The sequence below is a fragment of the Melospiza georgiana genome, chromosome 1, assembly GCF_028018845.1.
Source record: "Melospiza georgiana isolate bMelGeo1 chromosome 1, bMelGeo1.pri, whole genome shotgun sequence".
In the NCBI taxonomy this organism is placed as follows: Eukaryota; Metazoa; Chordata; class Aves; order Passeriformes; family Passerellidae; genus Melospiza; species Melospiza georgiana.
This window is the reverse complement of record NC_080430.1, coordinates 54,721,372-54,735,422: the sequence shown is the minus strand read 5'-3', so window position 1 is coordinate 54,735,422 and position 14,051 is coordinate 54,721,372. Positions and strand designations below refer to the sequence as shown.

The 14,051-nt window shown below is 35.4% G+C and overlaps 1 protein-coding gene across 1 annotated transcript in view; it reads left to right on the top strand.

Annotated features, from left to right (window-relative positions):
• Positions 1-1,060: 1,060 nt before the first annotated feature.
• Positions 1,061-14,051, top strand: part of POU6F2 (POU class 6 homeobox 2) — a 307,632-nt gene continuing 294,641 nt past the window's right edge. The window contains exon 1 of the mRNA XM_058034322.1: positions 1,061-1,165. Coding sequence (XP_057890305.1) covers positions 1,061-1,165 — 105 coding nt within the window. The remainder of the gene's footprint in view (positions 1,166-14,051) is intronic.

Genomic DNA, 14,051 nt, shown 5'->3' with positions numbered 1-14,051 from the left:
ACTGTATTGATCTTCAAAGGGTTAAAGTGCTACGAGGTTACATTAATGTCACCCTTCAGCAATCACTGGCCAATAACGTATCAGCAATCAATGCTGCAGCATGTCGTTCAGGACACTCAGTTTTTGGAGACAAGTGGGGTGATATATTTTGACAAGAATAAAAAATAGTCTTGGAAATTCTTGCAAATCTTAACTCAGAGGGGGAGATACATGAAACAAACTGCTTCCATTCGAAAAAAATGGTAATGTTTGCCTTCCTAAGTAACAACATTTTATGTCAGTTCAGTGGAGCAGTGAATGAACCAAAATTCTGCTAACCTTCAAAATGGAAAGGATTCTGTAAGTAGGATTTACATAGTCTGAATATTTAATATTTGGAGTGCTCATCAGAGCTCACATAAACTAATACTTAAATATATATTTCCAGTAAAGAAAACATTTGACTTCTGGTGGAGTAAAGCAGTGAGATGTTTTGACTTGTGATGTTTTGACACAGGTTTCTCAGCTCCTGCTTCTTTTTTTCCTGTTAGAATTTTTTTTCCATCAAGTTCTCATAATCTCTGCAAATCCAAAGATGGCAACACAAGCCACTTCACTTTGACACAAAAGAAACTTAAAGAAAAAAAAATCAAGAACTCAAAAAGCTATAAAGTAGAAGACTAAAAGGGGGAAACACAATCAGAGGCTGCAAGAGGACGCGAGGGGTTAAAGTTCTGACCACTGTCTGCATATATAAAATCATATCACCTTATCTGAAAAGTTTAGGCTCTAAAGAAAACACTCAGTTTAAAATACCTTTTAGGTATATTAAATCTTTAGACTGAAGATTACAGCAAGTGTTTTCTCTTTGGTGAGTAGCTGTTTGTCTCACTTTATTTACTTGGTATTGGGTATTTGTCAATGTCATTTCATATCTGCAGAAAATTCATACGTTCTATGGAAGTATGTATGTGTGTGAGAGTGCTGAAGGTCACATGACTATTTCATCCTATTTGGTGGAGCAGCTTGACTTTTTCCCTTGCTTTTGGTGATGGTTGTGAGTGCAGAAGTTGATTGACAGATGCATGCCAGAAACCCCCATTCTCCTTTTCAAAGACTACATATGATGGATTGCGATCTTTCAGCTCAGCAGGACACAGGGACCATGCAAGCTGTAATTGGTCAGGTATGGAGTCAGCCATTTCTCAACTCCCCCTTTATTTTTTTTTTTTTCACAAGGGTCTAACCATATGATTCACATAATTCATATTTACAGTACCATCTTTCTATCTGTATCTTCTGCTACCAGCGAGTGTAGTACTGAAAGTGAAAAAGGCAAAAGAAACACAATAATCTGGCCAGGGAATCACTAGAAAAAACTAAATTACCATCCTTTTCTTCTAATAAACCCCGTTACAGTCTGAGCTTTATCAAATCAATGTATTTATTAATTTGCTGTTTTATTTTGTTTAAATATGCTGAAGTAGAAGAACCGAGGAGTGAAAGTGTTATGTTTGCTGGGGAGTTGCTTTTTATTTGTAATGCTGTTCATTATTTTTATATTGACTGTATTCCTGTGCTAGATGCTGTGGCTTTTATTTTTTATTTTTATTTTTTCCTCTTATACTCCTAATCCAGATAATGTGTGATTGAGCCTGGTAAATGTAGTAGTCTTTGCTGCTGCAGAGGGGCAGCCTGCAAATTAAACACTGCCACAATCTGAAAGGTCCAGGTGGTCTGCTCGTGCTTCCTAATGCAATCCAGCACAACAGCTTTAATAAACAGCTCTATTTAGTTCTCCCTCCCTGTATCCAGGGAAGTGAACTGGGGCTGCTGTGATGAAATGCCAGAAGAATATCTCTCAAAGGCCTCACAAGCTGATTTTTAGAGCTTTTCCGTTTTGTCGTCTTTGTCTTCCAAATGGGTCAGTGAGTCCTTCTCTTTCTGTTTTGTGATTTCTGATAAGTCTGTAGTTGTTATATGTGTGATTTAACCATGCCGTTTTGAGCTTTAGCCAGAAGAGAGAAAAATCATTGTCTTTTCATTTGCTTCAAATAATAACCTGAAGTGGGGAAAGAAATTATTTTGTTCTGATGAGCAGGGAGGGCTGTTTTCCTGTGAAAGCAGTCAGAGTCAGATGAGGGTGCCTGTTTTTCTTCTTCTAACAAAATTTTAAGTGCTCAACACTTTCTCATTAACCACTGACTTGTAAATCATTCTCTGGTAAAGGGTATTTTTTGAACTCTCAAAAAACTTTGTGGTTTTTTGCATATGTTTCCAGTACAGTGAACGCATGCTGCTGAAATGATGACATAGTGTTTGTTTTCTATATGTTGATATAATGGTAGAAAAATACTCATTCTATACATTGTTTTCATCTAAATTACGGCAAAGCACTGAAGTCCCTCAAAGCACATGGTTTATTAATACCATCGTACATAGTAATGCATTTTTGGGCGGAAAATGTCAAATATGTAATGCCATGTTTACCACAGACTTTTATTGCTTTAAATATTTTAAAAATAGAAGATACATTTTTTATTAAAAATCCTCCAAACGTTCACAGCTTTCTATTAGGCTGGCTTATACCTAAAAAAGTGGGGCATGCTTGCCAGTACTACATTGTGCAAAAATATGTATTTTAGACTGTGCTAATTACCTTTTTGCTTAACTTGTTCAGTCTTACAGAAATATATTTAATGATTCTAAGGGAGATACAATGGCAAGGTTTTGAGCAAGTGCTCTTGACAGAAAATGTACCCTGAAATCTTTATAAATCTAAAGGCTTGTAATAGCTCTTTAATGTAAATTTTGTTTTCCCATGTAAGAAAGTGTAAGTTAGCTATTTTATGTTTAAGGCTTGCCAACTCTCAGAAAGTGGTTTTGAGGCTGGAAATGGTAGAAGGATTTTTTTTTTCTGTGTGTAACATTCCATATTTCATGCATGAAAAAAAGTTCATATGAATGTCTGGAAAAATGTTTATATCATGTGTTTGTGTATTTCATTTCCTAAAATTAATAGCAAGAGCATGTACTTGAAAGAAAAATGAATTTAGGTATTTTAGGTGATTAACTGCTGTGGGTTTTCTGTGCTAGACTTTATAGATGTTATTTTTCTGAATTTTACTGTCTTAGGTGCTGCAAACATTTTTTTTGGATCAGCATGTGTGCATATTTACATTTCATATACGTAAGTGTGCGCATCAAAATGGGTTCATAAATCCACAAAATTTTCAAGTATGTTTTTGTTTCGATTAATTGTCCAATGTTTGGTTGTTATTAGCTATGTGCTAAGATAGAAAGAAAAGTTTAATTTTTTTTTCTGATAAAAAATTATGCATTTTCTGGTTGTATAATAAAGGAGTTAGTTAAAATGTGGGAATCTCAGGGCAATCAGTATCATTAACATACTTTGCTGAAAATAGACATAGACTTTCTGTAAGTACTTTAAGAAAAAATAACTATCAAAAGGCAGGGCCTATGGCAGAAAATCTAAGTCTCTATTTGGTATTGATAAATAGTTAAGCTTTGCATATTTAGTAGTTGCATAGTTTTAGAAGAGGCATTTATTTCCTGACAGTATTAGAAAAAGTTATTGAAAGTCTTTGTTAACTTTCAAACGTCCAAACCCAAAAAATTGTATAAATGTATGTAATTTGGCCTTTTTATATCAGCATTGTATTTTTTTTCTGCCATGACAATTTTTTTTTACTAATCCTGCAGATGTAGCTCTAAATTCAATCTTGCTTACTGCTAATGGAATGTGAAGTCACCTAATTAAAAATCCAAACTATACATGTATAGCTGATGCAATGGAAATCAGAAACTAGCAGATTTTTGTAGTTCAAGCATTAGTCTGTGTATGGAATGGAATATACATATTGTATACAATATACATATACAAATGGAATAGGAGGAACATACTGATTTAAAGGCATTTTCAACACCAAATACTTGTTCATCATTAAGCGCATTTTTACTTTTTTTTTAATCTAGATTTCAACTGTCTTTAACCACCAGTCCACAGTGATTCCCACTGGTGATGGCAATGGTGTGCAGAGTGTACAACTCTGACCGCTACCCAGCACCTGGGTGTACTGGGTCCAGGGTGCAGAATTGCTTGAGAGCCTTCCCTCTGGATTTTTCCTCCCCCAAGCAAGCAATAAAACATCCAAGTACTCTGAAGAACAACCTCCTTGCCTTGTGTGTCAAGATCTAGAAGCTCATTGCTCATTGTGATTTTGATTCATAACTGGAGTGTTTGGCATGAAACCCTGATCCCTGCCAGCAATAGTCTGTAGCATCCTTCCTTGCATGCCAAACCACAATATCCATTATTTCTTCAATTGTGTTTTGCTCTTATAGAAACTATTAGCTGGATTTTTATGCCATATTTGCTGTATATGCTGAGCCCATCTGAATGAACAGATAATTAAATGTCATCTAATTATTCCAATAACATTGTAATTTTTCTGCCTTGCATGCTTTCTAAAACCTCTACTATACCTTTTTCTTATTCTTTTTTTCTCTCCATCGTTTTTGGTTTTTTTTTTTTTTTTTTTTTTTTTTTTTTTTTTTTGTTTCCCCTCAGACCTGAGCTTGTGAGTGACAGGTTAGTTCATCAGCATTACAGCCCTCCTGTTTTTGTCTCATCTCATGCAGACAGGTCACTGTGTCCAATCACCCTTCTGGCTCTGCTGTCCCCAGGGGAGCCCAGGCCAGCCTGCCATCTTGATCCTCCGGCCTGAGGGCCCGCGCTGGCTGCACATTTCTGTGCTCACTGGTTCTTGCAAATACACCAAAGTGGGAAAGGGGAGGGGAGCAGCTTAAATTAGATCTCTGTATATTGAGAGGAAGTAAATTAGGTAACATTCTTCTTCAAATAAGCCTGTGTTTGCAGTTATTACTGCTATGTTTGAGTTCTCTTTCTACAGGTTTAGCATGTTTATTTCTGTATTTAAGTGCATCCTCCATGTGATCTCACCATGTAGCAAATGCTATTTATGCAAGGGTAAACATGCTTTTTTCCCCACAGAGAGCTCTCTAAAACCCAGTTTATGAATCTGATACATTGCTGCAGCCAGTGTGGGTCTTTCTGTTCTATTTTGTTGCTTTTTAATATTTTTTTGTATTCTTCTCATGATTAACCATAATACAACATGTTTCAGAGAAGCCATTCCTTTTGCAACTTTTGGTCACCTTTCAGAAGTTTAATCTGTTGTCAGTGCTGTTTTTATAATGCAGACTAATATGTATCCAGGAGTTTAATTTTTACCAGATGAACAACAGATCTGTAACGTTATTTTGTCTTGAGCAATCTCTACATGATTTTTCTTATAGCAGTAGAGAAATTCTTTTTCTCTTGGAATATCTGTTTCCAGCTCTAATCTAATATAAAGAATTGCTTATAACATAAATAAACAGAAAATAACCATATGTAAAATTAGGACCCACTTTTGTAAGACAGCAAGGAATTGTGCCATTTTGTCTGCAGTTTGGGACAAATCCTGTTCTTTCAAGTAAGAATTAGACCCATCACTGTAAAAATGACTACTTGCATAAGTAAGGCCAGACTACATATCCCCTTGGCTGCTCACTGTATATCCAGAACAAAAATTGTGGTCCTTTGCTGTCACCAACAGTGGTTTTCTGCAGTTCAGGACTGTGAGAGAGAGACTTATGGACAGGTACCCATTGACTGGTTTTTTTCAGTAGTAGAGAGACAATGTAAACAGTAAGAAATATGTTTGAAAAACGTCATACTTTTTAATATTTATGAACAAGCTGGTACTCTGATAATGAAGCATTCCATCTTTGCAGAAACCCACTATTGTATACACTCTCTAGAATATTGTGTCCCTAAGAATTATTATTGTAAGGAGATGCAGGAATGTGGCTGTAATATTTTACAGTATTTGTTGTAGAGGACTTTGGATCTTGTTAATTTAATATATGTAAATTCTTTGGTCCTAGGCCTGGATTCCAGCAAAAGAATGCATTTTTTTCTGTTGACTTCTGTTTTTACAGCAGAAAATATGAATTTTTATCATTTTGATTCATACTTAAAAAGATTTTTCTTCTTTTCACACCAAAATTGGATTTTAATTGAAATCAGCTTTCTAAAACATATTTAGTAATTTTCTCTGATTTTCTTTTTTCTGTTCTGTACTACAGTGTGGTTTCATCTGTGGGTCAGGGCAGCCAATTAAGAGGTCAAATCTTAAAAAAGCTGTGATTTGTACTCTGTGTATATTCACTATATTCTAATTGTAAGAGAAAAATGAAGTATGTCAGATGACCTTTAAATTGCTGGACAAGTGACACTCCTTCAGTGATGTAGATTATTATCTTTTGACAATGCATTTACATTCAAGTACCTCTGTTATGTTTCCTAGATTCCAGACTGATAAACTAAATATCAGTCTGGCCCACTTTTGTGTGTACAGTGCATAGAAGTGACTGCTGAGCCTCTTATCTTACAGTGACCTGTAGCTGTAACAAGACTTTTATTTTTCTTCTCTGATCTTAACTGCAACTCAAATGGAAGAAAATAAAAGGACAATCAAAGAGAAACTGTATACAGCACTTTCAACATTAGATGAAGATATGGCAAAATATATTTTTTCCTGTAATTTACATAATTCAGCAACATTAATAATGTAGCTTTTCATTCTGAAATTCTAAAGATGGAAGAGCTTCAGATCAGGCAATTTTGAATATATGCATGTTTATCTCTCACTAAACTTAACTAGACGTAAGCATGTACTTATAAGTTGATCAGCAAATCACTTTAGCCCATAAGAGGTCTGCAATTGCTAAAGCTTCAAGTGCAGAGAATGATACTGAATTCAATGGGGCTCCTCATATATATAACAATTGGCAGGACCTTGTCCAACAAGCCAATTGTGTTACTGCTAATAAATATAACAAAGTCTGGCTTAAATGCTAACTAAATAATTGTTATGCAAACTGTTTTACAATTAGAACTGGCTATTAGGAATAAAGACAGTAACCCAAGGGTTCTTGAACACTTACTTTTTGAGGGTATCAGGGCTACAGGTAAACAGACTATCACTTCAGGGGTTTTGTTTCAATGTTGGCTTCAAAACCTCTGTGATGTGTAGTATTTTCTCTTCAAAAGAGAAATATTAGTTGATGTTTGCCGCTGATTCTCTGTTGACTGGTAGTGCTGTTCTATAGTAGTGCTTTATCTAACTGTTAGATCAAAAGAAAATTTTGAAGATCAAGGGACTGTTCAAAATTTCTAGCCATTATTAAAAGAGGTATTGGGAGACAGCTTCATAAAGAAAAGGTTGGGGAAGAAAGAGGGGATGCAAAAATCTTTATTTCAAGCAATCTTTACATGGTGAACTATATTAATTAAATTTTCTTGAGTTGTTTAGAGTAGATTTTGTAGTTACTGATAAGCCTGTTTTTTCTATCTATATTTGTATATGCCAGACATATAGCAAAACTATCTCCAACAAACTTTTACTCACATGAAAAATAGTAATTGATACTGTTTAGTGACTCAAAGTTGAATAAATTATTTTCAGAGATAACAGGGGCCTCATAAATTCATCTTGCTCTCTGCTGTAGATGTACAGCTGTCCCATGTCCTTTGCATATGCAAATGAGAATTTACAGGGCAGAGCTCTGATAGTGGTTCTTGTCAAAATACATAGGTCTTGTCTTGGTGGGCTTTTCTGTGCCACCTTCCTCTACAAGAAATCCAATAATTTGACAAGCAGTGCTACAAAATCACAATTGAGAGAGTAATTTTGACCCTGTGATATATCTAGTGAGTGATATCTTAAGTGCTTGCTAAATATGACCTGTTTCCAAAGGTGGCTCATTCCAGGATGGGGTTCTGAATCCACAAATGGAGAAGGGCATTGTGAAGGGGAATAGGACCTTAAGCAAAAGAAAAAAAAAAAGTTAAAATGGAACTTAGTGCTATTTCAGTAGTTGATTCCATGGAGTAGCTTTTATTTTGTAAGTTGATAGCATTTTCAGGGAACTTGGACTCATGTGTTTGGAAGACACAATCCAGCTATGGAATGGCACTTCCAAAAAGGAAATATTACAGGGACAAGTAAAGGACAAAAGTGTTTTTTAACTACCCCCTGCTATGGAAACAAGTTTCAAGAAACAGACAATAACAGAACATTAGTTTTTTGCAAGCAAATTAGTGAAAGTCATGTTAATAGTATTATACAACTGCTGTTAGACATATTGTAAGTGATACTTCTGTATCAGAATATTGTACTTTTCACTAAACTGTTTACATGTCTAACTGCTTTTTCACTTACAAATCCAACTTATGGAGCTCTAATGCAGTTTTTACTTGAGCTTTTCTTATGTTTCAAGTGCAAAGAAGTTCTACTGGAATAAAAAACTGATGGTTTTAGCCCACTCCTAGAAGACATCCTTTTTTTTGTGGGGAGGGGGGGGGGGGAATAAATAGCTAAATATAGATTTGCAGCACAGACTAAGACTTAAACAACAATATCAATGACCAGAATGTTTCATATCCTTGCTTCAAACTTATGAATTAAAATCACATTGTCTCCCATCAGTGGCAAACTAGCATCCACTTTCATTTTTCATAGTATATCATGTTAAAGGCTGTCATTGTTTTCGTGTTTTTTAATATAACAATGGAGAAATGTGACTGATCATTACTGAATATGCCTTAAAAAAATAAAAAGAGCTAAACATGCAAATAATTCTGATAATGGTTAAGTCTGGTATTTCCAAGACACTGTCATTGGGTCAATAACTTTTGCTCCTAGAAACAAATGCTGCCAAATGCTGAATTTGTCTGGAGTCCTGGACCTCCCCCTGGCTTTGTTAGCAGGACACTGTTCCAATGAAATAAAATAATCTGGAAGAAAGAAGAATTATGCTGCTATAGGAAACCAACAGTTATTGCAAGATTGCTGGCCATTAAATCTTACCTTCTCTTCACTGTGCCCATTCCTTTCTGTGTACAAAATGTGCTTCACATTTTTCAAATGGATTATACAAAGCAGAAATAATACCTGATTTGTATAATTCTAATATTTTGGAAGAAAGGTTAAAAGTTGTGGCAAATGTAAAAGTGGCTTCTAATGTGGAAGGATAAAGCAGAAAATATCAAACTCATTTTGCTTAGTGTCAGTCATGATGATTTATCATTATAGTCAGGGCAAACTATGGTCTTGGAGCAGAAACAATTTGGTCCATTAAAAGGGGAAAAAAACAACTCCAAAACCCACAATGCTCTAGTTTGATTCTTATGTCCTTAGGGTTGCAATATTGAATTCAGAATTGGGGAAGCTTAATCTTGCAGCCAGATTTGACAAGATGCTGGTCAAGCAGCAGGCAGAAGTGATGGTTTGTGTGTTGTAATGCCCATGGTGGGAAATAAAGAAAGATAACAAGATTTTTCCAGAAGTCTGTGTGCAGTATTCACCACCTGCTCCAGCTTGTCACCAAAGTAGGCAAGAAAACTTTTTGTGTGCAAGTTGGTGAGCAGCGCTTGCAATTTCAAAGCCTGACAGATGACAAATTTGGAGTGCTCTAAAACAGCATGTGAAGGGTTAACAATAGCTCTGAACACAGCTGTTTGGTTGTTTGTCTGTCCGTTTGTTTGTTTTGGTGCTATTGCTTATTTAAAGGGTGACCATGGAACCATTTGAGCACATCCATAAGTATCCCCACAACTTATTGGGAAATCTCACATGAGCAGCACATTGTGCATCAGACAGTGTAATGCTAAAGGCTTGGATCTCTTCTGGTTGCAAGAGGGTATAGAAAAAAAAAGCCAGTTCTCCATGTCCACTCAGTACATCCTGGGCAGTAGAAATCTCTGTGTGTGGGTGTGTGTGTTAGGGTGTGTAGCCAAAAACGTGGAGGCTGAAACTGAAATTGGCAGGTGTTTGGAAAATAAGAGCTGAATTTCGAATAGTTAAGCAACAACATGAAAGAAGCTGAAGACTGGAGTTTCTTCCCATAAATATATTGCTTTCAGTTTATTTTTGAAGTTCATGCTGGATTTTAGCAAGAAGAGAAATTTAGGGTTGCCCCCTGACTAGGGATTTAGAGTGACTCTGTAATGAATTTTAACCCAAGAGGCACTGTGGATATTCAGCAAACCTTTGTTCTGCTCTGCTCATGTCCTTATGCTAGACCCATCACTGTAGTTATTAGATCTCAAAGATTACATTCTTTGATCTAGTGCTTTTTAAATCCTTAAACCACGGTTTATTTATTTAAAAGGTTATATCTAGCATTGGATTGGATTGTAAAGTACCCTTTGACTCTCATGAAGGACACAGAAGAAACAGATGCTTCTGAAGGCATATTTCCTTCTGATCATGAAGTGCCACAGCATTTTATTGAATTAAGAACTGCACAAAGATCTGTGCTTTTAATCTGGTCAGTGTGCTGAGAATTTTTTTATCTCCAAGATATCATGATGTCAATAATTTCTGATACAACAAACATTAAGGTAGATAGGTGAATTTCAGTTACTCTTTTAATTAAAAAAAAAGCTGCAAAGTAGCCTCATATTTCCTTAAGAATATAAATAAAAGCACACTAAATTTCAAACAGACGTGTAACATGAGCATGTTCAGGATGGTTTCTTGGGGGTTTCTTTTCTATCTGATATTTACCAGGATTCATCAGAAGTAACTCTGTGGAGCTAAACAGAGTTACATTTGGACAAACAGGATCACCAGCAGCCTCTAAGTTTCTTCTGTCAAATTCAGAAGCCTTTAATGAGCAAATTTACGAGTGTAGTCTACAATGTTTGAATAATTAGTGATTCCTAAGATAATCAGAAAGAAGGCATAGAAAGAAAAAGAGAAGAACACTAAAATTAAACCCAGTGTGCTCCATCCTGACTGATATAAATTATACTCTCTGCAAAGTGATCTTTTTATTTTTTTTCCCAATCAGTGCTGCAAGGCAAATGGTAAAAAAATTTTATGTGTTTTCTCTTAATTTTGGAAAAACAAGACTGAAATTGACATCTGAAAATAAAAAATTCACTTAAAAAATGGTGATTATTTTTTTGTTTTTATAATGCTTGTGTTTGGTTATTTATCTTTTTTTGAGAAGTTCAACCACTGGTGATAGTGGCTAATTCTACTTTATACTGGGATGTCTTTATACCATCTGGAAGTACAAACAGTGGTAAAGTGAGTTGTAGGAGTAATTTATTTATGCATACTTTAAAGTTCTTTTATATTTCCATAAATGGTAAAAACCCATCTTGAGGTAAGTAGGGATAGAGTCCAAACAAATGGATTAGAATTTCCATTTTTTCCAGATGGAAATGAAAAAGGGAAAGGCAGAAATCAGACTGCGGAAAAGAGGAAAGAGAAAGCCTTATTTAGTTAGAAACAGACATCCATTAACAGACAAGGTGAAAGGTCCAAATCCTGTTTTACTGGTCTCCATCTATATCTTTGCTGGCAGTGATGAAAACATGAAAGGGAGGGAAGAGAGCACTACTCAAACCATAGTAGTCAGAGCTGCTTTCTCAATCAATTTGGTTTTAACATGAATATGCTTAAAACAAAAGGCCTTATCTAGTTCTCCCCTTTTTTTTTTTCCTACCCTGTGGGCTGCAGTGTTGCTTGCTGTGACTTTTGACAAAGATCTGTCTTGCCAGAGCATTATTCAGTTAGTATATCTGGATTAGTGTAAAAGAAAACAAGTTAAATTCATAGGAATTAATATCAATTAAATTCTCTCTTTCTATACTTTCTATTGTAAGTTGCATACTTCAACTCCAAGTCAAGGGGTGAATAAAAACAGCAAAGAGAACAAAGCAAAGCCCAGAATGAAAGTTATGCTAATAAAGAATACCTTAAAATTAGTCAGATATGGGAAAAAATAAAATAGCAATTTTGGCATTGACACAAGAGTTTCCTTTGAAATTTTGAGGAGCTTCCTACTCAATTTTATTTCATAATCCCTTTTAAATGGGAACATAGGAGGCTTAAGGGATTCTGTGAAGTTGTGAGATATTTCTCTCTTTGCTTCCCCATTTTGTGAGAGCCTAAGGGAAAAATATTGGCAGAACTTGTAGAACCTTCTATAATTGAAGTAGCCCAGTATTTCCTATTTTAGGACCTTTGCTGCTGTTCTTAGTATTTCCACCTGGTTGGTAACTCTTCCTAAATACTTTTAAAGGAAATTTCTGCTAAAATACTTCAGTGGCTCCCAAGGAAGATAAAGAAATATGGTGTATTTTTCCCCATTTTAAAAATACATCATAATTAAGAGCAAAATTAAGATAATGTGGTGAGGAGCAGGAAAAATGGGCTTGACATGCCTCTTCAGGTATCCTGTGACAAGCCATGCTTGATTATATTCCAAGCCTTTGAGAAATGTAGTTGGCAGATGTTTACTTTGGAACTCTAAATAGCTACATCCCCTAAAAATTCACAGAAAAAGGAACGTCAGGAAGGAACCTCCGAAAATCACCTGCACATGGACAGGATCAGCTTATCTGAGTCACATCTGACAGGTATTTGTGTAAGTGCTTCCTGAAAAGCTCCATCCAATTCCAAACTCCATGAGCACCAATTTATTAGTATCTTCGTCCTATTGATTGCACCAAGTAAAGCCCATATCTTCTTGCCTCTTTTAGGAGTATCAGATTATTTCTGTCCCCCTTGAAATACTAGCTTCCCACTGTACCTGTTGTGGGAAATGGCAGAGGTGACACCAGGGACCCTTTACTTTTCTATGCACTCAGTTACCATATTCATGGGGAATGGAAAAAAGACAATGTGTGATTCAAATGAAGACAGGACAAGAGCAAGGGGAAGATGAAATATATGGAGTGAAACAATAAATGCAGAAGTAGTCAACCTCTAGTAGGACTAGAGAGTGACAAGGCATGGAGAAGTAGGAGCCTGAAGAGTGGATCCAAGAGAGGTTTGGAACTATGAGGGACAGTAGGGAAGAGGACTTGCCTGTGTGTGGGCAAACTTAGATGAAAGGAACAACAGAAAGAGGACTGGACCTGGTTAGGGATAAAGACAGAAATAGAAAACCCATGGGGTGTGTTCCCTTGCTTCTCAGAAATTTCTGCTGGCAAATCTCACAAGCAAAATTTCTCAGTTCTTTAAAACATATAAATCTACACATACCAAATGTGGGAAACAGTATTTCTACTGTAAAGCAATATAATTCAAATAATTTGTTTTGCTTGTAAATATATATAATAATGACCCTTTAATTACATAAAGAACTATATTGTTTATGTAACACCTTCACAGATTAGGTTCTTTTAATGTGACTTCTTTCTTAATATTATAGTTGATATATACTGTTATTTTGCTCCCTAGAAATTGTGGGAAGTTTATGTATGTATGTATGTATGTATGTATGTATGTATGTATGTATGTGAATATACATACACATATATACCCATATATATTTTTATTCTGGGCCAAATATGACTAAAAAAGTCTTATTCTATTTTAAAGAGAGAGTTGTTGTCTTTGCATGACTTTAAAAGATTAAAGAAGATAATTTTTAAATTAAAAGTAACTTTGACTAAAGCACTAAAACTGTCCTGCGTATAAAATGTCAGACTGGAAGGTATGGGCTTCTATTCCTCTTTCATATGAATGGTAGGATTAAAGGCTCTAACACAGCTGAATTTTCATTTTGAATGAAAAATTTCCCACAGATCTTGCCATTACTATTTCCAACAGACAAAATCTATCAATTTACCCAGTAGCTTTTTCTAGAATAGCGATTGACATCTAGATTTTTGAATATATATAGACACTGGTGTTTGCACAAAGTAGACACATTAAGCCCCCATAATAGGCGATACTTGGCTCTTGATTCTCCATGGACTCAACTACTTATTTGCAATGTTAAAAATGGAAGCATTGCAAAACGAAGGGCTTGTTTCCACTCTATGTTAAATAGAGTCCCTTTACTGCAAAGTAAAAGCTCCAGGTTCCTATGGAGAAATAACATTGGATTATCATTTGAACAGATATAATTGCTACTATCAGCAACTTGAAGTCACTTTAATTCCTATACTACACCAA